At 44.2% G+C, this 22,176-nt stretch overlaps 1 protein-coding gene across 4 annotated transcripts in view; it reads left to right on the plus strand.

Annotated features, from left to right (window-relative positions):
• The window catches only part of LOC140105135 (complement factor H-related protein 5-like), a 332,603-nt gene that overhangs the window by 304,218 nt on the left and 6,209 nt on the right, over window positions 1-22,176 (plus strand). For all 4 annotated transcript variants that reach the window (XM_072129061.1, XM_072129060.1, XM_072129062.1 and 1 more), the window contains 4 exons: window positions 11,295-11,474; window positions 12,024-12,194; window positions 12,293-12,487; window positions 20,848-21,033. In XM_072129061.1, coding sequence (XP_071985162.1) covers window positions 11,295-11,474; window positions 12,024-12,194; window positions 12,293-12,487; window positions 20,848-21,033 — 732 coding nt within the window. The remainder of the gene's footprint in view (window positions 1-11,294; window positions 11,475-12,023; window positions 12,195-12,292; window positions 12,488-20,847; window positions 21,034-22,176) is intronic.

The following is a 22,176-nucleotide window of genomic DNA, read 5'->3' on the forward strand; positions in this document are numbered from 1 at the left end:
TGTATGCATCCAGCCATCCTAAGGTGCAGAAGCTGACCATGCCCCTGTCCAAGTTGTTGGTACTGCAGTCCGTCCCTTTCCAAGTCGTGAACTCTGCACCCTTCAGAGTACTAATGGCTTGTGCCGAAGCGAGGTAGAGAGTTCCAAGCTGAAATTTCTTTTTCAAAAAGGCAGTACGAGCCCTTTACAAATATGTAGAACAGAAGGTCTACCAGTCCTTGAGCTAAACAGTTTCTTCCTCCTTCTCCACCACCACCTCAGCCTCCACAAGTCTAAGTGCTGCTCCATCATACCACTTGTGCAGGGTGCACAGAGGTGTCACACAGTTCTACACCTGGTGTGACTTTGTTTGCCCAGGGAAGGAACTGCTCTGCATCATGCAAGAAGAAATCAATGTGTGGCTTTCTCCATGACAACTGCAAATCGTAACCATGGTGACAGACAGTGGAAGGAACATGGTGTCTGGATACACTGATGACGGATAGTCCATGCACCCTGCATGGCGCACATGTTCATTCTGGTTGTCAAAAGGTTCCTGAAGGCTTCCATCCATCTGCAAGACATTCTAAAAATGGCCAGGAAACTGTGCATGCACTTAATCTATTCTTACAAAGCCAAGCTCACCCTCCTCGAGTTTCAGCGGCAGTATGGCCTACCCCAACATAGGCTGATATCCGATGTATCCAACCGTTGGAATTTCAGCCTCCATTTGTTAGACCGCCTGTATGAACAGAGAAAAGCCATTAATGATTTTTTAATGATGCAAGCGGACAGGAGTACTCCCCTCTGTAACTTTGATGTCAGCTACTGGCAGCTTATGTGTGACACCTGCCATTTGCTCAGGCCCTTTGTAGAGGACGCGTTATTTGTCAGTCGCGAGGACTACGTGATTAATGACATCATTCCACTGCTTCATGTCCTGGAACTCATGCTGCAAAATCTGTCTGGTCAGGGCACTGGAGAAGTGGCGACTACATCTCATGGCCACATGAGTCCAGTGGGGGCTGAACTGGAGGAGGAGGAGGACATTGGAGCACAAGCATAGTCCGGTGAAATTAGTGGTTTTTCTACTCAAGTGAGAGGAGAGGAGGAGAAGCACTGTGGCAGTATACAGTGGAGATGGAGGCCGGGAGTCAGATGGCCTGCTGCATTTGCCTAACTAATGACATCCGAATAGTCAACATTCGGCATATAGATGACTTTTAGATCTCCACCCTCTTGGACCCTCGCAGTAGCAGCTCCATTAGAAGCAGTCTGGAGTCCTTAATGAGCAGCTTCCTTCACCCTCCTAATAAGGAGGGTAGCCGCCACCAGCACCAGCAGGACATGGAGCAGACTCTGCACCAGCAGGTGGTGGCCTACTTGCACAGCACTCTACCACCCTAGGTAGAGGATCCCCTGAACTACTGGGCAGCCTAACTTGTGTGTCCTCAACTTGCGGAGTTTGCAGTAGAGAAGCTATCCTGCCTAGCTAGTAGTGTGGCATCAGAGCAAGTGTTCAGTGCGGCCACCGTTACCCCAAGGAGAACCCACTTGTCCACCCATAATCTGGAGAGAATGACCTTTGTCAAGGTGAATCAAGCTTTGATTGGCAAGGATTTCAACACACCAATGCCTTATGCATCGGATTAGATCAGCCATGACACCTCCCCAAACGTTGAGAAATGAGTCTGGATTCTAACTTCCTGCCTCAGCCACTATTCTGATGCTGTCCCCTGCCTGATACCACACATCGGCTGCCTTCCACCATCTTTACCAGGGAATGGAATTGTCACCAACCTCCACATTCTGTCATTGTGCCATACTGTGGCCTACCATATTGCTGCCACCACCTGAATTTGTCATTGTGCCACACTGTGGCCTACCATGTTGCCACCGCCACCATAATTTCTCATTGTGCCACTCTCTGGCCTTATGCTGCTGCTACTGCTGCCACCCACCTACACACACTGTGATTGTGCCACTCTCTGACCTCCTGCTGTTGCTGCTGCCACCTCTACATTTTGTCATTTTGCCACTCTGTGGCCTATCATGTTGCAGCTACCTCCAGAATTAGTCATTGTGCCACTCTCTGACCTTGTGCTGCTGTTGCCACCTCTGCACTCTCTGTCTCCCTGGAACACCCTGTGATTTCCATAATGCTGTTTTCACCCTCCACCACACTATTACGTTGCCCCTATGTTTGGCTTTCCCCTTCATTTCATCTGTCAGAAGAAATCAAAAGCTTCAGGATTAATAGCCAAAAGCAGGAGAGGATACAGAACACAGAGAACATGCAAATATCCCATTTACTGGTCATCTCTGTTTTGGATCAACCCCTGTTTGTTTTTTACTTTAGCAATACTGATGGATTATTGACCGATTGAAAGCGGACACTGATGGATGAAAAGAAGGGCATTATGATCAGTGACATCAATACAGAATAACTGCTGACACCCTCTCCACTCTTTTGGGGGGTTTCTACGCTGTATCAGCGTTTAACAGAACAGGTTCTGTCGTAATCAATGGAATCATCTGATGTCAGTGTAAAAAGAGAGTGCACACTTTGATGTTATAGTGCAGTGATGGCTAACCTATGGCACTGGTGCCAGAGGTGGCACTCAGAGCCCTTTCTGTGGGCACTCAGGCCATCACCAGAGATGACTCCAGGTATATTCCTGCAGTCCCAGACAGCCCAGGACTTGCTGTGCACAGAGGTATATTAAAGTGACAGCTCTACCTGGGACTATTTGCTGCTTTATTGGTGTCCTCAGGTGCTGGTATCAATGAAAACTCTGACAGAGAAGGGAGTATAAATCACAAATTAAATTTCTGTGTTGGCACTTTGCGATAAATAAGCGGGTCTATGTTGTAGTTTGGGCACTCGGTCTCTAAAAGGTTTGCCATCACTGTTATAGTGGGATCTTGGCCCTTAGCTCAGTCTGTTTGAGCTGCACAGAGGTTACCTTGTCAGGCTGCTTTCCCGCTTCACTTATTTGGTCAAGTTGGCCCCTGTAAGTCCCCATGGAATAGAAGAGTGAATCGATTCTAAGAGCAGCGGCTGTCATGTGTGTGTCATACTAAAACACATCATTGTTTGAAGATCAAACCATGCTCCCTATGCATATTTGAGCATGTCACAACTTTCCACAACACCCTACTGGCTCTCTGCAGCCAGGAAATACCGATTTTTTAATGTAACTCGCCATAATTCAATTCGGGTCGAAACAAATTTTGTCGGAAAATTCAGCTAACTCTGCGAATCTAATTTTTGAAAAATTCGCCCATCTCTAGTCATGACCAAATTTTTCAAGTAGAATTCTGTTAGACCTAAAGATTGTACATTGTTAGTCCTGCATATTCCTATGAGGATGTAGTACAATCTAAAAATATCAGATCACAAACTCAACGGATTATCATTACTTGGGAAAATGATTCCGTCTAAGATGTTATTTATTAAGTTACAGAGTGATTTGCTCTTACCTACATAAAACCAAAACCTACTAGTATCTGAGAGATCTTCAATAGTGCATTTGTTAGGGGAGAATTAAAGATATGCTCTTTTAGTGTGCGTTGGTCATGTGTTCCCAATCAATAAAGCATATTGTAAGGAATGGCTCAGATAACTGCTGATTCAAGTCTCACTCATGCTACCATCGCCCTAGGCAAATCAGCACTGCGCGTAAGTTTATTTGGTTTCACAAGCCTATATAGAAAAGCATGAGAAAAGCAGAAAAGGAGGAGCATACAAAGCATAACATATCAGACTTCCCAGATTGTGTGTTCTCTTGATTGGAGAGTTTCCCTGCTGTCTCATGCTTGCGTCACCATCGGGCATTCCTGAAATTCCTCAGCCTCAAAGTTTTAGGTGTGGTCCACGATGCCGTCGCCATCTTAAAATGTATTCTCTGTTACAGTACTTTTAGGAAATAAGACAAGTAGAAATGACAGGATTTGATCTATCAGCTAGGTTTACCTTAACACATGTTCTCCCAAGCTGATGTTCATGCAAGTCGAATACTATGGGTTTCTAGTATTATTGTCTGGTCTGCGGTCTCTCCATTGTTATTGTCTGCTCTGCAGTCTCCAGCATTACCTGTTCTGGGGTCTCCAGTATTACTATCTGTTCTAGGGTCTGATATTATTGTCTTCTCCAGGTGAACTCCATTATTATAATCTGCTCTGGGGTCTGTATTATTAATTGTCTTGTCTGGGTTCTGTATTAATTATTGTGTACATGCAGAATTTGGTTTGTGGTATTATATTTAGTACTGGGCTGGGATACTTGTTATTTCTTTGGTGGCATTTTTAGTTTTGTAATGGTTGTTGGTGAATTTAGGGTTCTGGTTACTAATGTTGCCCCTTGAAGTTGAGAGGTATAACAATGTAGCCATTGAACCAATAAAGATTGTGCACCCCGGTGCTAGAGTAGGCCAGTGCAGTCTGTATGAGAAATGTTTGTTTTCCCAAAAATAGACAATATATAAAGTGCAAATTCCAAGAGGAATAACTGAGGACCTATATGTGTAAATGCCGTCTTTATATAAGAATATACATAATTTAGAAATGTATAGGTAAGGCTATGGCCGGGCGGGCATACACCAGCCATGTTGGAGAGAAGGAGTGGTGACCCTTCCCCTCTCAATAGCGATCCATTACGCACAGCCCGTTACCTGGGGAAAGATAGAACATGTGGCGGTTGCTTCTATGGGGGCAAATGTACATACGACCTCCATACTGTTGTGTGAATGTAGCCTAACTGGTATAGTGACCCATTAAAGTGGTTATTAACCCTGTGCAGCAGAAAATAGATGAATAATGACAACCAAGCCAAAAAGAAAAAGAAAAAAGATAAAAAAGACAAAAAGTTGCACTGTCATGGTTATCAGATGCCGGCTGTTTATGCAGTAATCTTTATAAGGAATCTGTGCATTTGTAGACATTTATGGCCTAGTTCTTTTGTCCACAAAGACCCTTACATTGTCTCAAGTCACATCATGTTGCACTTCCAACACTGGGAAACTACATACAAAAGAATTTCCCCCTGGGGATTAATAAAAAAAAAGTACTATTGTATCATCGTTGGAAGATGTCCCTGTGGCTATCGCCTAGGCTCAGCAGTTTGAGCACCGCCTGCTGTCGCTTAGCGACGGCACTGCTGCTGTGCCTAGAGCTACCGACTGATGGCGCCATGCCCACGGATGGTAATTAGGAGGAGGAGGAGGTGGAGGAGGGGTGGGAGGAGGAGGAGGTATAGTAGGCCTTTGAGACCTGGACCGAGGTAGGCCCCGCAATCCTCAGCGTCGGCAGTATATGACCAGCCCCAGGGTCAGACTCGGTCACAGCCTCCACCAAGTTAAGTGTAGTAGCGTTCTTATAAGTTTGGGATATGGCGGATGAGGGGAATGTAAACAGATGCGCAAGAAGTGCTGAAATAATATCCGTAAATGGTAAAAGTTTGGCAGTATATTTTGTGGATTACACAGCAGTGTAATCAACAGATGCGCAAGAAGCGCTGAAATAATATCGGTTAATAATTAAAGTTTGCCAGTATATTTTGTGGATAACACAGCAGGGTGGCGACAAAGTTAACAACGTTGATGTGGAATCCATGAAAACAACCCAAATTTCTGCCTGACACACCTCGTTTGATAAGGGGACGATGTATGGAGGCAGCTATATGGACGACTTTTGGAGGTAGCAATGGAGACAACGTGTGGAGGCTGCTATGTAGACAATTTAATTTGGATAGTGCCTGTATGTGGCAGTCCAAAAAAGTTTTCAAACCAGAGGAGCAGGTAGGTGGCCCTCCAGAAAAAATGAAATAGATTGAGTGTCTGTATGTGGCAGTCCAAAAAAGTTTTCAAACCAGAGGAGCAGGTAGGTGGCCCTCCAGAAAAATGAAATAGATTGAGTGTCTGTATGTGGCAGTCCAAAAAAGTTTTCAAACCAGAGGAGCAGGTAGGTGGCCCTCCAGAAAAATGAAATAGATTGAGTGCCTGTATGTGGCAGTCCAAAAAAGTTTTCAAACCAGAGGAGCAGGTAGGTGGCCCTCCAGAAAAATTGAATAGATTGAGTGCCTGTATGTGGCAGTCCCAAAAATTGTTTAAAACAGAGGACCGGGTAGGTGGCCCTCCAGAAAAATTAAATGCATAAAGTACTATAGCTAGAGCCAGTGGGCCCTGTCAAAAAATAGCCAGTTTCCTCTGCTTTAGTGTACAAAGAGGAGGAGAAGGAGGAAAATGAGGAGGAGGAGTGCATAAATTATTTAGGTTGAGCTTCCTTCACCTGGTGGAGATTGGAAATTATGAGAAATCCAGGCTTTATTCATCTTAATAAGCGTCAGCCTGTCAGCGCTGTCAGTCGACAGGCGTATACGCTGATCGGTGATGATGCCACCAACTGCACTGAAAACCCGCTCGGACAACACGCTAGCGGCAGGGCAGGCAAGAACCTCCAAGGCGTACAGCGCCAGTTCGTGCCACATGTCCAGCTTTGAAACCCAGTAGTTGTAGGGAGCTGTGTGATCATTTAGGACGATGGTATGGTCAGCTACGTACTCCCTCACCATCTTTCTGTAAATATCAGCCCTACTGTGCCGAGACTGGAGACAGGTGACAATGTCTTGCTGGGGTGACATAAAGCTGGCAAAAGCCTTGTAAAGCGTACCCTTGCCAGTGCTGGACAAGCTGCCTGGTCGCCTACTCTCCCTCACTACTTGTCCCGCAGAACTACGCACTCTGCCGCTAGCGCTGTCAGAAGGGAAATACTGTTTCAGCTTGTGCACCAGGGCCTGCTGGTATTCATGCATTCTCACACTCCTTTCCTCTCCAGGGATGAGAGTGGAAAGATTTTGCTTGTACCGTGGGTTCAGGAGAGTGAATACCCAGTAATCGGTGCTGGAATAAATTCTTTGAACGCGAGGGTCACGGGATAGGCATCCTAGCATGAAATCTGCCATATGCGCCAGAGTCCCAACGTGCAAGAATTCACTCCCCTCACTGGCCTGACTGCCCATTTCCTCCTCCTCCAACTCCTCCAACTCCTCTTCTTCTGCCCATACACGCTGAACAGTGAAGGACTGAACAATGGTCCCCTCTTGTGTCTCGCCAACATTCTCCTCCTCTTCCTCCTCATCCTCCTCCACCTCCTCCGATATGCGCTGAGAAACAGACCTGAGGGTGCTTTGGCTATCAACAAGGGAATCTTCTTCCCCCGTCTCTTGTGACGAGCGCAAAGCTTCCGACTTCATGCTGATCAGAGAGTTTTTCAACAGGCCAAGCAGCAGGATGGTGAGGCTGATGATGGCGGCATCGCCACTGACCATCTGTGTTGACTCCTCAAAGTTACTCAGCACCTGACAGATATCAGACATCCACGTCCACTCCTCATTGTAGACTTGAGGAAGCTGACTGACCTGACTACCAGTTCTGGTGGAAGTTGACATCTGGCAGTCTACAATCGCTCTGCGCTGCTGGTAAACTCTGGATAACATGGTTAATGTTGAATTCCACCTCGTGGGCACGTCGCACAACAGTCGGTGAGCGGGCAGTTGGAGGCGGTGCTGCGCTGCCCTGAGAGTGGCAGCATCTGTGCTGGACTTCCTGAAATGCGCACAGATGCGGCGCACCTTCGTGAGCAAATCAGACAGATTGGGGTATGTCTTGAGGAAACGCTGAACTATCAGATTTAACACATGGGCCAGGCATGGCACATGTGTCAGTCTGCCGAGTTGCAGAGCCGCCACCAGGTTACGGCCGTTGTCACACACAACCATGCCTGGCTTCAGGTTCAGCGGTGCCAGCCACAGATCAGTCTGCGCCGTGATGCCCTGTAATAGTTCTTGGGCGGTGTGCCTTTTATCGCCTAGGCTCAGCAGTTTGAGCACCGCCTGCTGTCGCTTAGCGACGGCACTGCTGCTGTGCCTAGAGCTAGCGACTGATGGCGCCATGCCCACGGATGGTAGTTCGGAGGAGGAGGTGGAGGAGGGGTGGGAGGAGGAGGAGGCATAGTAGGCCTGAAAGACCTGGACCGAGGTAGGCCCCGCAATCCTAGGCGTCGGCAGTATATGACCAGCCGCAGGGTCAGACTCGGTCCCAGCCTCCACCAAGTTAACCCAATGTGCCATCAGCGATATATAGTGGCCCTGCCCGGCAGCACTCGTCCACGTGTCCGTGGTCAGGTGGACCTTGTCAGAAACGGCGTTGGTCAGGGCACGGATGATGTTGTCTGACACGTGCTGGTGCAGGGCTGGGACGGCACATCGGGAAAAGTAGTGGTGGCTGGGGACCGAATACCGAGGGGCGGCCGCCGCCATGAGGTTGCGAAAGGCCTTGGTCTCTACTAGCCTATAGGGCAGCATCTCCAGGCTAAGCAATCTGGAGATGTGGACATTAAGGGCTTGGGCGTGCGGGTGGGTTGCACTATATTTCCTTTTCCGCTCCAGCGTCTGGGGTATGGAGAGCTGAACGCTGGTGGATGCTGTGGAGGATCGTGGAGGCGACGATGGGGTTTTTGTGCCAGGGTCCTGGGCAGGGGGCTGACTATCAGCTGACACAGGGGAAGGAGCAGTGGTGTGCACGGCCGGAGGTGAACGGGCTTGGTGCCACTGAGTGGGGTGTTTAGCATTCATATGCCTGCGCATACTGGTGGTAGTTAAGCTAGTAGTGGTGGAACCCCTGCTGATCCTGGTTTGGCAAAGGTTGCACACCACAGTCCGTCGGTCATCCGGTGTTTCCTTAAAGAACCTCCAGACTTCTGAAAATCTAGCCCTCGCCGCGGGAGCCCTCGCCACGGGAGCTTCACTACGTGACACATTTGGCGCTGATGCACCAGCTCTGGCCCTGCCTCTCCATCTGGCCCCACCACTTCCTCTTCCAACCTGTTCTGGTCAAGGACTATCCTCCGTCTCAGAAGCACTGTGTTCACCCGGCCTCTCAACCCAGCTTGGGTCTGTCACCTCATCATCCTCCGATCCCTCAGTCTGCTCCCCCCTCGGACTTCCTGCCCTGACAACAACTTCACCACTGTCTGACAACCATGTCTCCTCATCGTCGGACACCTCTTTACACACTTCTTCCACTACGTCAAGAAGGTCATCATCACCCACAGACTGCGACTGGTGGAAAACCTGGGCATCGGAAAATTGCTCAGCAGCAACTGGACAAGTGGTTTGTGACTGTGGGAAGGGTCCAGAAAACAGTTCCTCAGAGTATGCCGGTTCAAATGCCAAATTTTCCTGGGAGGGGGCAGACTGGGGGGGAGGAGGCTGAGGTGCAGGAGCTGGAGGAGTGCCGATTTCGGTGACATGGGTGGACTGCGTGGAAGACTGACTGGTGGACAAATTGCTCGAAGCATTGTCGGCAATCCACGACATCACCTGTTCGCACTGTTCTGGCCTCAACAGTGCTCTACCACGAGTCCCAGTAACTTCAGACATGAACCTAGGGAGTGTAGCTCTGCGGCGTTCCCCTACTACCTCATCAGCAGGTGGTGTCTCGCCCCGCCCAGGACCACGGCCTCTGACCCCTGCAGTAGTTGGACGCCCACGTCCCCGCCCTCGTCCTCTACCCCTAGCCCTCGGGTTAAACATTTTGAAAATGAAAGTTATAACTTTAATTTTTTTTTTACTTTTTTTTTTTTTTTTGTGTTTTTTAGTTTTTAAAACCAAACGATGCTATCCTATTGCTATGGCTATTTTCTAGCCAACTATGAAAGCACACTGCTATGCCAGATGAGATGACGCTGAGTTATGAAAAAATAAACGTAAAATAAAAAGTAAATGGCATTTTCTCGAGCGGGCGAAGTATTCGTCCGAGCAACGAGCAGTTTCGAGTATGCTAATGCTCGAACGAGCATCAAGCTCGGACGAGTATGTTCGCTCATCTCTAGTTATAACCACTGTGTCACTATAAGTTATAACCACTTATAGTGACACAGGGCAGATTTGAAAAAATGGGCCGTGTCAGGAAGGTGAAAAGTGGCTTCAGCGTTAAGGGGTTAAAAGTTCAAATCACCCCTCTTTCCCTAGAACTCATATAAAACATAATAAATCGTAAAAAAATCACAGACACATTAGGTATCGCCGCGTCCCAAAATGCCCGATCTATCAAAATATAAAACCGGTTACGGCTGGCGGTGATCTTTGAGGCGGGAAATGGCACCCAAATGTTCGAAACAAGACTTTTACACCTTTTTACATGACATAAAAAATGTAATGAAAAGTGATCGAAAAGTCGCACAGTCCTCAAAATGGTAGCAATGAAAACTTCATCTCATTTCGCAAAAAATGACACAACACACAGCTCCGTACAACAAAATAAGAAAAAGTTATTAGCGTCAGAAGATGGCAGAAATTTTTTCTTTTTTGTACACATTCGTTTAATTTTGGAAAATGTATTAAAACGCAATAAAACCTGTATAAATTTGGTATCACCGCGATTGTACCGAACCAAAGAATAAAGTAGAGGTATTATTTGGAGCGCAGAGTTAAAGTCGTAAAAACTGAGCCCACAAGAATTTGACGTGTTTTTTTTCAATTTTTCCACATTTGGAATTTTTTTCCGGCTTCCCACTACATGGCATGGAATAATAAATAATATCAGGGGAAAGTAAAATTTGTAACGCACAAAATAAGCCCTCACACAGCTCTGTACACTGAAAAATTAAAAGGTTATGGATTTTTTAAGATGAGGAGCGAGAAATGAGCGAAAATACCCTGCGTCCTTAAGGGGTTAAGTTTATGTGGTGTTTGTGTTTTATTTTTCTTTAATCTTCTAAATACATTGAGAGCACTCACATACAGAGCCTATCTGCTGTTTTATACACTGGACATCTGCAATATAATCAAACCTGGGTCCAATTGCAAGTATTAACATTTTAGGCACTGTAGTCGGACATGACTATGGCACTGAATTGGCTGTGGCCCATGGGTCCTGCAGTTTCACACCAATTGATTGCTATGATGGCTCAAAGCCTCTAAAAGGCTCCTATGGCTGACAATGCACCGTCCAATTGCAGCCTGGTATCATTACAAATGGATAGCTCGTACTTCAAAAAAAGTTGTATTTATTCTAAAATACCGAGAATTGATTTCATCTGTATTTTTGTAAAGGGGTTGGCCAATTTAAAGGACAAAGGCATGCTATATGGTCTCATGTTCCAGCACGCTTTTCTGTACTTTATTTAGAAACTCCGCTCATTCTTTACCTTGGTATGGATATGTTTTTAGACACAGATACACACATAATGTTGGATATGTTATTTACTTATTATTATTATCATATTAACAACATGTAAATATATTTCTCTTCCAGGATTTTGTGTATTACAGCAACCAACAATGATGGCCAATAATATTATTTACAATGTAAGCACTGTAGTAGATGATGGACAAACTATCGTATTCCAGTGTAATGAAGGAATGACTGCAGAAACTCAACTCCAGGCCAAATGTGAAAATCAAAATATAAACTATCCCAGATGCACTTCTGCAAGTAAGTCTTTTTGGTAGGATATATATGGCAGCAAGCTTTCGATCATGTATACGTTCCTCCGACGGTTGTGTGAATGTAGCCTTAGACTGTATGCACATGGGCATTGGAGAGTCTCTTGGGAGAATCCATTGCAGATTCCATTGCATACAGTATTTTTTCCTGTACAGAAATAGACAACATGAGGGACATTTATCTGTCTCAATTTCAGGACTTGTACACTACTTTTCTGGCATAATCACGATTTCATGGTCTTTATTAACTGTTAAAAGCCTTTAAATTCCCTTTACGGTTTCTAATTTCAATCTGACATCATCTTAGTGTTAATTGTGTTGCAAAAATGTTTGCACATGTCAGGACAAGGAGAACGCAGATGAGGACTTACCTGTAGATGAGGTGATAGGTACATCATTCAGAAGTGGGGTGGTGAAATGGTGTCTATGGTTCCATTAAAGTGTTCAAAATGTGTAAAGAATATCCTTGTTCCATTGTTGTCAATAAGTTAAATATTAATAAGTCATTTATTTTTATCCTTATATTTTAACCTTTTAGAAAGCTGCAAGAATCCAACAATCCAAAATGGATTCATCAAAACTGCTGAACAGCCCAGATATGACTCGGGATCATATGTAGAATTTGAGTGCAATAAGGACTATGTATTATATGGCCGTATGAGTGCAAAATGTGTGAACGGTGAATGGGAAGATTTACCAGTGTGTTACGGTAAGAATAACATAAAACTAGAAATGTGGTAAAGGTGTTTTTTATTTGTTTTTGAAATATAAACAAAAAGCCCCTATTCCTTTTTACCTTTCTTTCAGCTCCATGCAAAATCTTAGTACAAAAACTAGAAAAACACAAAATTAGGCTGCTTGATGCTATGGACAAAATGTCTCATACACATGGAACAGAATTACGTGCGGAGTGCAGGCCTGGATTTAAACATCCAGTTCAAACAGCTTTGGCAATTGAATGTATTGATGGGATGTTTAGGTATCCCACGTGTTTCTCTGGTCGTAAGTAAAATTTTATATTTCCTTTTACTAACAATCAACATGTTATATATAATGCAAGTCAGTAATATCCATGCAACTTTTTCACATTTTGTATTTGAAAATGTGGTAAAATTTGTTAGGTGTTGCCATATTTTTAACATGAGGCCTAGCGCAAAGACAGACCATTTTTAATGTTTGTATAATGGGTTCTCTCACCATTAGTGATATGTTGTTAATGGGGAAGCCAGGACTAGGTATACATTTTGCATAAATAACCACCCATGGGTATCTCATACAGGGCAGCTCTTCATTCTGATATTCAGAAGAGATTGATTAGGGTGATCTCTCCTGTAAAATTGGTGTCCTTATTTACCACCTACTATTTTGCCCCCATATTCTAAACAGCCAGCAAGTCCTTAAATCTTACCACAAAACCCCTACAAGATTGTGATGGCTTGAGCTGTGGCTATAATATTGATCTTGGCTGACAGCTGCCATTGTCAATCACTGCTAAAGTTTGAGATACATGTTACCTCCACAGATTAAACGTTAAGATACTGCAGTCAAAAGCACCCACAACATCTAATGGGTTTACGGATTGTATGAAATTCCTTTGGCAGAAGCGAAAAACATGGCAGCTTTTGTTTTTTGAGCAAAGCAGTTAAAAAAAATGGAAGTACTACAACACAGCGTGGGAACTTCAGTAATAGACTGAAGAAAGTCTACCACCAGGATGAAGGATAGTAAATCAAGTACACTTATAAGCAGGTGTTGCCCCCTCTGGCACGATCTGCTTTTTTTAGCTTCTTATGCCCTTGTTTTTACAAAAAAAGGTTGTTAACCGACTTCCAGAGTCCCCAGGTTTATTCACATAATTTTTGGAAGCCTTCATTTTCTAGAGTCAAGGGTAAAATGGGTTAAAAGAAAAGCGTATCCTGCCAGGGGGGCCACACACCTGAATGTAAGTGTATCTTTTAAGACCAAACATGACTTTGCTCCCACAAATCGCTCTGAGTGTCTCCCCATCTGAGGTCTCTAGAAGAGATTAAAATGCAGGTATGTGTTAACCCCACTGCCCTGACCCCAGAAATGTACCTAGTATCTGAATGGGGTGACCCATAATTCTATAACTGACATATGAAATTATTGACCATATGCCCCTTTGTCTTTCTGGAGGGAAATGTATGAATATTCATAGTGCAGCTGAGCGGGCTGAGATGTGAACTAGCTTGCACCCACCATAGATGTAATCATCCTATCTATCTTTAGGATAAGGCCAGGCAAAGTGAGAAATAGTTCTGGTCTATGTAATGCACTAATGTACATGTGCCCTCACCCTCACCTGCCGTCCCCGCTGCATACCATATATTCATCACACCTCACTACATAGCTCTCATGTCATCCATTAGTGGATTTGGTCATTGCTTCTGATAGTATTGTACATTTAAAGGGAGTGTGTCACCATTTTTTTAGATCTTTATTACTTTATGCTCCATGTTTTTTTAAGTTCTACATGAGCATAATTATGGTGGCTACCATCTTTCATGAGTTTCTTGACTGTTGTATTAACAGCAACTTAATCATATGGCCATGGATAGTGATAGACTAGAGCTGATAAATTGACATCTAAAGCTGGGAGATCCTCTGTTTTCAGTTGTAGATGGGTTGGCTAGTGGTGTTTTCTATGGGCTGTTATTTTCTATTTTTATATATTAAAGCAAATATCAAAGAACCAGTTACATTCCTGAAATATCAATACATTTTTTTACAGTCTTGTTGCTACTATAAACAAACACAGGAATTATGACATACTTTTCTACCTTTGTTTGTGTAGCGAGCAGCAGGTCGGGAACCCACTGTGCTATGTACCTGGTTTGACTTTGGGCCAGACACTGCATTATCCCTGAACCTATCCAGTATTCACCCTTTTACCCATATTCAGGAATCTGGATTCCACTGTGTAGAGATTGCAAGGTGCTACCTCTTGTGGTGGTCCCGGTATAGATAGCAGCTGGCCCAGGGGGCACAAGGACACCGGTACTTGGTACCAAGGGGTCAGGGGAAGTCAATTTGTAGTCAAGATGGGCAGCGTCAGGTGGACAGGGGTCACGCATGTGAAATCAGCAGGAACAATAACCGTACAGCAGACTGACTGTTCTGACTAGGAACCTTTGCTCAGGCATGGGAAATAGGGCATGCTGGGCAATAAGGCTGAATGTGCACCCAGATTGCCTGGGACACACCCTGCTGCTTTATGAAGGAGATACAGGACCCGTCTGCAGCCTAAGGTAGCTGAAGCATGGACTGTGTCCGGCTATGGAAGACAAAATATTTAAATATGCTCTCATATTCATATGCATTCAGATTTAGTCTTCCAAAAAAGGAAAAATATATTTTATACAAATTAAAATATCCCTGTTGGTGGCACAACAGCAGATCACACACAGCTCTGCTAAATCCATAGATTAACACACAGATCTATGCTATATGCATTTATTCACACATACATCACTTCCATATCCTTACATTTACCCACATAGCTCTGCTATATCCACACATGTACACAAATAGCTTTTCTACATCTATACATTTGCACACACTGTTCTGTGACTTCCATTCATTCACACAGATAGCTCTGCTATACACTCACACAGAACATGCTCAGCATTGCTATACAGAGATATATAGGAACACGCTGGACCCTTCTACATACACTGGGCTCCGCTATGCACACACAAATCACACTGACTGGGCACTACTATACACAAAAACGCACACAAAGCTCTGCTATACACACTCATAGGGAACACACTGGGTATTGCTATATACAGAAACAAACACACAGCTCTGTTATTCACACTGGGCACTTCTATGCACAGAAACCTCCACACAGCTTTGCTGTACACACATAAGGACCACCCTGGACACTGCTATATAGAGACCACACACACAGCTCGGCTATACACACAATGGGCACTACGTACACAGACATACACTGTGCTATACACACACAGAACACACTGGGCACTGCTGTTCAAACAAACACACACAAAGCTCTGCTATACACACTCAAGGAACACACTGGGGACTACTATTCACACACAGGAGCACATCCCAACCTCTTCTTCCTACTAGTGATGTGTCGTTCGTGAACGACAGGGAGTCGGATACCCTCAGTGAGCCAATGTTTCACTTAACCCCACCCCTAACTGGCTCACCACACCCATTTTTATCTGATACAAAAGTGGTGTGGAATGGGGTGATTGACTGGCCTGCAGTTCCCTATTACATATTTAATAGGGAGCTGTTCAGGAGCTAGTAGAGCTGCCTCTTCTTAGTGAGCAGAGCCTTTTAAGCCAGCTCACTAAGGAGAGTTGTCATTCCCATCATTACTTCCTGCTCTGTCCCAGTTCTTTGCCCCATCCTGGCAGCATGAGGACCTTGAGTGATGTAGGAAGCATGTGATCAGTCTGACATCACTTCAGGTCCTGGAGGTGATAATCATGGGACCACTCAGGAGAGTAGGAAGCAGCAGAGGCTCTCCGCTCATGGAGATCGGGTTCAGAGCTATCTGAGAACATCACCTGATCTCCACTACGGTGGTCAGAAGAGAATGGCAGTGGTGGATCCTCATCACCTTCATACTATAAGACATAGGCAATTTTTAGCAAGATTTTAGCAGGCACTAAACGGAAAAATACAAGAAACCGCAAGTCACCCCGACACAAGCAAAGCAATAACAATCGAGACAATTTTCTAGCTACCCTCCAACGACATCATGCACGGGTACAAACAATTCTGGTACTCCAAATATGCAATCCTCATCCTCTTCTTCCTTGTCAATACCAAACAACCAACACTCGTCCAGCACATCAGTTGCACAACCACATTCGGACCCCAGGAGAGCCACAGAGTCACAACGCACCATGCTGCCCCTGACACAACCTATGCCTTTCAATAGACAAACTTCCATAATTCCACATTTAACTACCACTTCTTTCCCTTCTCCTTTTTTAGGAGCACAAGCCCCGGGCATACAGCTCAGGGATCGGGACAAATGGGGGTACAATGGGAAGTAACAGATCCCAGTACACCCAATCCCCCTACAAATTTGGTCATCAATCTTTCATCTGAAACCTTTTCACCTCACGTGATATCACTTCTGCAAAAAGGCCTCACCTTCACACCTACACCTTTGTGTGATAAATTCCTATGGATAAAAGACATGAATTTATTTGCATGTAAACTACCACTTTACAAGTTGCACAAGGAAGAGGAAACAGATAAGAAAAAACTTAGACAAAGAGAAACACAGGCTCTAGAGGCGCTACTGTCACTTGAAGATGAGAACATTGTAGGACCATCTAATGTCCAAGCACCACTTACAGACATGAAACCCCATTCGAAACATACACCCACCTTTTCAAAATACTCTAACATCGAGACCTTTGTACAACTTGTCTCTAATGATATAGAAAAACTTAAAATGGACAAGAGACAAGAGTTCCAAAATCTTAATATAGAGGAAATTAAAGCCCTGGAGGAATTGCGCTCGGACCCTGATCTAACAGTGAAACCCTCTGATAAGGGGGGTAACACAGTGATCATGAACACCGGAGATTATATTGAGACGGTCCAGAGACTCCTCTCTGATAGAAATACTTACGAAATACTTTGTCTGGCCCAACACCTAAGTGTGTTAAAGAGCTGGAACAGCTCCTATCGGAGGCTAGGGCTGATAATTTGCTTAATTTAGATGAATTCAAAGTATTGTGTAACGAACACCCTTCAATAGCTACATTTTATGCATTACCCAAAGTGCATAAAGGACGGGTACCAATTCCTGGTAGAGCAATTGTCTCAGGGTTGTGACTGCTTGACACAATCTTGTAGTGTCTATATCGACAAAATGCTGCAGCCCTTTGTCTGTGCTCTTCCGTCCTATTTGCAGGACACTGAAGACACTATTATGAAGATACAGGGCCTCACGCTCACATCGGATACAACGATAGCTAGTCTGGATGTAGAATCCTTATATAGCAACATTGAACACACCTTGGGCTTAAAAGCTGTAGAATACTTTTTAAACACCAAAGGTATTCAATTCAAAGAACATAACAAATTTCTGTTGAAACTTTTAAATTTTGTACTCACCAGGGATTATTTTCTTTTCAAGGGGTCTTTCTATCACCAGGTTAGGGGTACCGCAATGGGGGCGACTTGTGCGCCCTCATATGTGAACCTCTTTCTTGGTTGGTGGGAGGACACCCTTGTTTTTACCGATGAATTTTCCGCCTACAATCGTCACATTGTTTACTGGGGCAGATATATAGACAATGTGCTGATCCTATGGGAGGGTGGAAAAGCACAATTTCATGAATTTGTTGAGAAACTCAACAGTAACCATATTGGGATGAAATTTACATCCGAGATTCACGAGACTCAGATTAACTTTTTAGACCTGACCATCCGTATAGACCCCCAGGGATATCTGAAAACAGACATCTTTCGAAAACCTACTTCCAACAATAGTCTGCTAGACTGGCAAAGTTGGCATCCTCAGCCATTAAGATCAGGTATACCCATTGGGCAGTATCTCCGAGCCCGCAGAAACTGTTCTGATGAGGCTACCTTTAAGAGGGAATGTGACAATCTGTATAGGAGATTCAGGAATCGGGGCTACCCCAAAAAATGTTTATACAGGGCCTTCTCAAGAGCAAAAAATACGGATAGAAGCACACTTTTTCAACAGAAGAACCTACAACCAGCCCAGCAAGTCATTAGGTGCATTGGCACCTATGACGCTTATGCAGACACCATCAAGAAGATCCCCTCCAGATACTGGCCAATTCTCACAGCGGATATCGGACCTGAAAGAAAAATTGACTGATAGACCCACTATTACCATAGGGGTCCCAATTTGAGAAATTTTCTGGTACACAGTCTTTTTACGCAGGCTATAACATCTACTCGGAGTGTGAGAAGTTCTACTCTGGGATCTTTTCCCTGTGGCTCATGCTCCTTCTGCCCTCTCATGCCCAGAACAAAAACCTTTACTAATCCAGCAAATGGAGAAGTTATCTCCATTAGGTATTTCCTTAACTGTAGAAGTACCGTGGTGGTCTATGTGGCACAGTGCACATGCCCACGGTTATATGTCGGGAAAACCATACAACAACTACGGAGAAGAATCTCCAGCCATGGACCACGACAAGCAAACATTGACATAAACTTTTACAATTAGAATCAAGGTGGATCCATCGCCTTAAATCTGAGTCCTTTGGGTCTCAATGAAGGGTTTACCTTTACTGCATACCTATGAGCCCTTTGTTACCATGTACATACTAATGTATATACTTCCCTTACCTTTAAATCCTTATGTTCATTTTTCGTATTATATGGCATTTTACCACGTGGGGCATGGACTAGGAAGCCTCTCCTATAGGCCTCTATTGAGGCCACCAAGACCAGCATTTTCAGCTACAATATGTTTGAATATTCAGCGCATCCCCCGTCTCTTATTGTTTTTTCATTGATTGTTTTGATGTTCTATTTAGGCCTCGTAGTTTGTATACCCTGGAGAGTAGATATTGGATAGCTCCATATGTGCTAGAATATATGTACCATTTGTCTTATGGGCTCAAGGACCGGTATGACTATATTTCTTCTACTGCACCCTATGGTGCTGATAATCTCTGTATATTTTATTTACCGGCATTATAGTCCTCAGTCTCCCCTCATAATCTGGCACTTAACTATATGGAATTATATTGTTGCATCCTGGCCACATGTTCTATACATGTAGCCATGTGACTCTCCATACCACCCAATATTCCCTACTATAGTAGACCCAACAATACTTCTGGAGCCCAGAATGTCTTTTTAACTTTCAATTATATATTCTCAATGCCAAAAATCAGTATTCAACTCAACGATGATCACACACTAGGTCGCCATGCATCACAAATATTACACCAAGCCAGCAGTGTATAATATACATGCCGATTAAGTCCACTGTCAAGTCACTCATGACCCGTAAGATACACGTACTTGCTAGACATCATGTTGACATGCGCATTAGATATCTGCAACTTTTTCACTAAGTCCACTGTCATGCGCGGAGCTCCTTTGGGCCGAGAGTCAGCTGATCTCCTGAATCAGCTGACCAGAGGGCATGTCGGTCGAGTCCGATCCTATTGGTGAGTGGGATGTATGACGCTGCTCCTGTCATCTGTTGCGGAGCGGAGTTGTCATCATCTTCCGCCTATTCTACTGGCTACATTTTGATGCCAATCAACGATGGTCCTATTTGGATGCGCATTTTGCGAGTGGATTTATCCGATCCTCTCCTATAGGTTTATCCTGGTCTTGTAGGGAGGGGCTTTATTGTTATATACTCGGCGTGTCCGCGACGCGACTAGTACTAGCCCATACCCCTGATGAAGCCAGTTCTACTGGTGAAACATGTCGGGGGGCTAATGTTTGCAAATTTTAACTAGCTGTGTGGCAATGTCATGTGCAGTCAGCACTAACAATTACCCAATTGGATCACTTGAGATAGGGACTTTAGTTTTATATTAGATAATCCAAGCCTATAACTCGCTGTCTGTAGGGTTAGATGCAGTATCTACAATAATACAGGCTTACTGTTATATTGGCCCCTGCTGGGGCAGCTGAGGCAACACTTGAGCCCAATCAGCCTAGGGCTTCAGTATATACTACAAGCTGCACTACCCACAAGCTCACAGTGCTGTTTAGGACTGTCTACTCGATTTGACCAACAGTGTAATTGTAGCAGTCCAATTACATAGGCTTTGAACCTTCTCTTTTGTCCTACATCCTATGCATTTAATATAGACTGCTTGACACTGCCTGTGACTCTGATCACACTGTACTTTTAATTCACCCGAGTCCTTTGCACCTAGTGGTCCACGCCACTTTAGTTTGAACTATTGTTGAAATATTTTAATATCTTCAATAAAAGTGATGTTTTACTTTTCATCTGTCCGGATATGGGCCATTTTGACTGCCTGGAGGCAGTTTTGTAAAATTGACAGTCAGAAAAAAATGGTAATTCACTACTATATTAGGTATTTATGTTCCTGTAGATATTTATCAATGTCTGAAGCAAAAAGGACTTTTAAACACTATTAAAATAAAATCTGTTATCAGATATAGTGATATTTTAACCAAAGTATTTGAATTTAATTGCCATAGTGTTATATGCACCCAGTAATGAACATATATGAGTTAATAATGGACTGAGCTTTTCTGTAATGTGGATATATATGTATATATATTATACACACAAGGAGATTTTACCTGTGATTTGTCATGTGATATTATGTGTACTATTATTTATTTACTATTTTATTTCATAGCGACTTGCCGAATGGATCAAGATCAGCTTGATGAAAACAACTTAGAATTGGATGAAGTTCATGAAAGTGCAGTATACTATGGAGAAGGGGCAGAGATCCGGTTTAAATGTAAGGCTGAATTCAAATACAGAGGTCAACCAACAGGGAAATGTTCTCAAAAGAAAATCACTTATCCAAAATGTGAAGGTAATGGAAATTTAATATATTTTGCTTTTCTGTTTGAGAGAATTGGATTGTCTGACATTCCCAGATAACTGATGTGATAAACTCTGAATAATACATTTTATGACCGCATTTCATGGAAGTCATGACTAGAGATGGACGAATCGATTCTAACGAAGTGGAATTCGTTTGGAATTTCAGGAAAACTTCGGTTCTGCATAATTCCGAAGTTTACAGTTATCCATGATAACAAATTTTTTCCCCTTTAGTAGCAAAATGGCCTCAAGCTCAACATGTTACATGGGGCAGCAAACTCTGGGAAGAAGAAAGGAACACCCTGATGGAGTGATTTTTTTTCTCAAAGTCCAGGGTGTCAGATTTGGGGTTCTGTATTCCCCAAATTTTAATTCTTTCTTGTTGCTAAAGTTGATATCAAGAAATCTGTGTCAAATCAAAATAGTTGATTAACCAATATGTCAGAGGTGGCAGGTGGAGCAAGCATCGGTCGCAGCACAGTAAGGGAACGTCCCAGGAGGGGTGACTCTGTGAAGCCAGAACTGCCGGGGTTATCTAGCAGCAGTGTGTTGATGAACAACCCAAAGGTTCTCGATTGGTTGACTAGGTCATCTACTTCCTCCCAAATGACATTTGACAACCCCAGCAAAGAGTCTGTGGGTTCGTAAGATAAAGCCCTTAGTTGGCATGGCCCAGGAGCAGGTCAATGGCCCTCAACTGTCCTGTTCATTTCCCTCAGCAAGAGATCTACTAGGTGGTCTGGGGTCAGTGCCACTATACAGCGAGTACAGTCATCAGCTGGCAGTGAAGAGGAGGGGCAGACATCCGCTGCTTCTTGCAGTGGGCAGGAAAGTAGAGATGTGGAGAGTGGCACGGGAGGTTATGTTACACTTGCAAGTAGTCAGGCTGTGCATACTGAAACCATTGAGTAGAATAACAGTGACAGGGAAACACAAATTGATTGCACTTGGGAGCCAGGTGAAGCAAGGTCTCCATTATCTTGGGAGAATAGGGTGTCAGCTTGCACGTCAGGCAGCGAAGCAGGCAGCAAGTCGCTACTGTGGCCATGAGTCAGCAGGGTGGCAGCAGTGTGAGGACGGTAGCCAAACTGCCGCAGGGTACAAAACCATGTGTATATGTAGTATCTGCAGG

The sequence above is a fragment of the Engystomops pustulosus genome, chromosome 10 (assembly GCF_040894005.1).
Source record: "Engystomops pustulosus chromosome 10, aEngPut4.maternal, whole genome shotgun sequence".
In the NCBI taxonomy this organism is placed as follows: domain Eukaryota; kingdom Metazoa; phylum Chordata; class Amphibia; order Anura; family Leptodactylidae; genus Engystomops; species Engystomops pustulosus.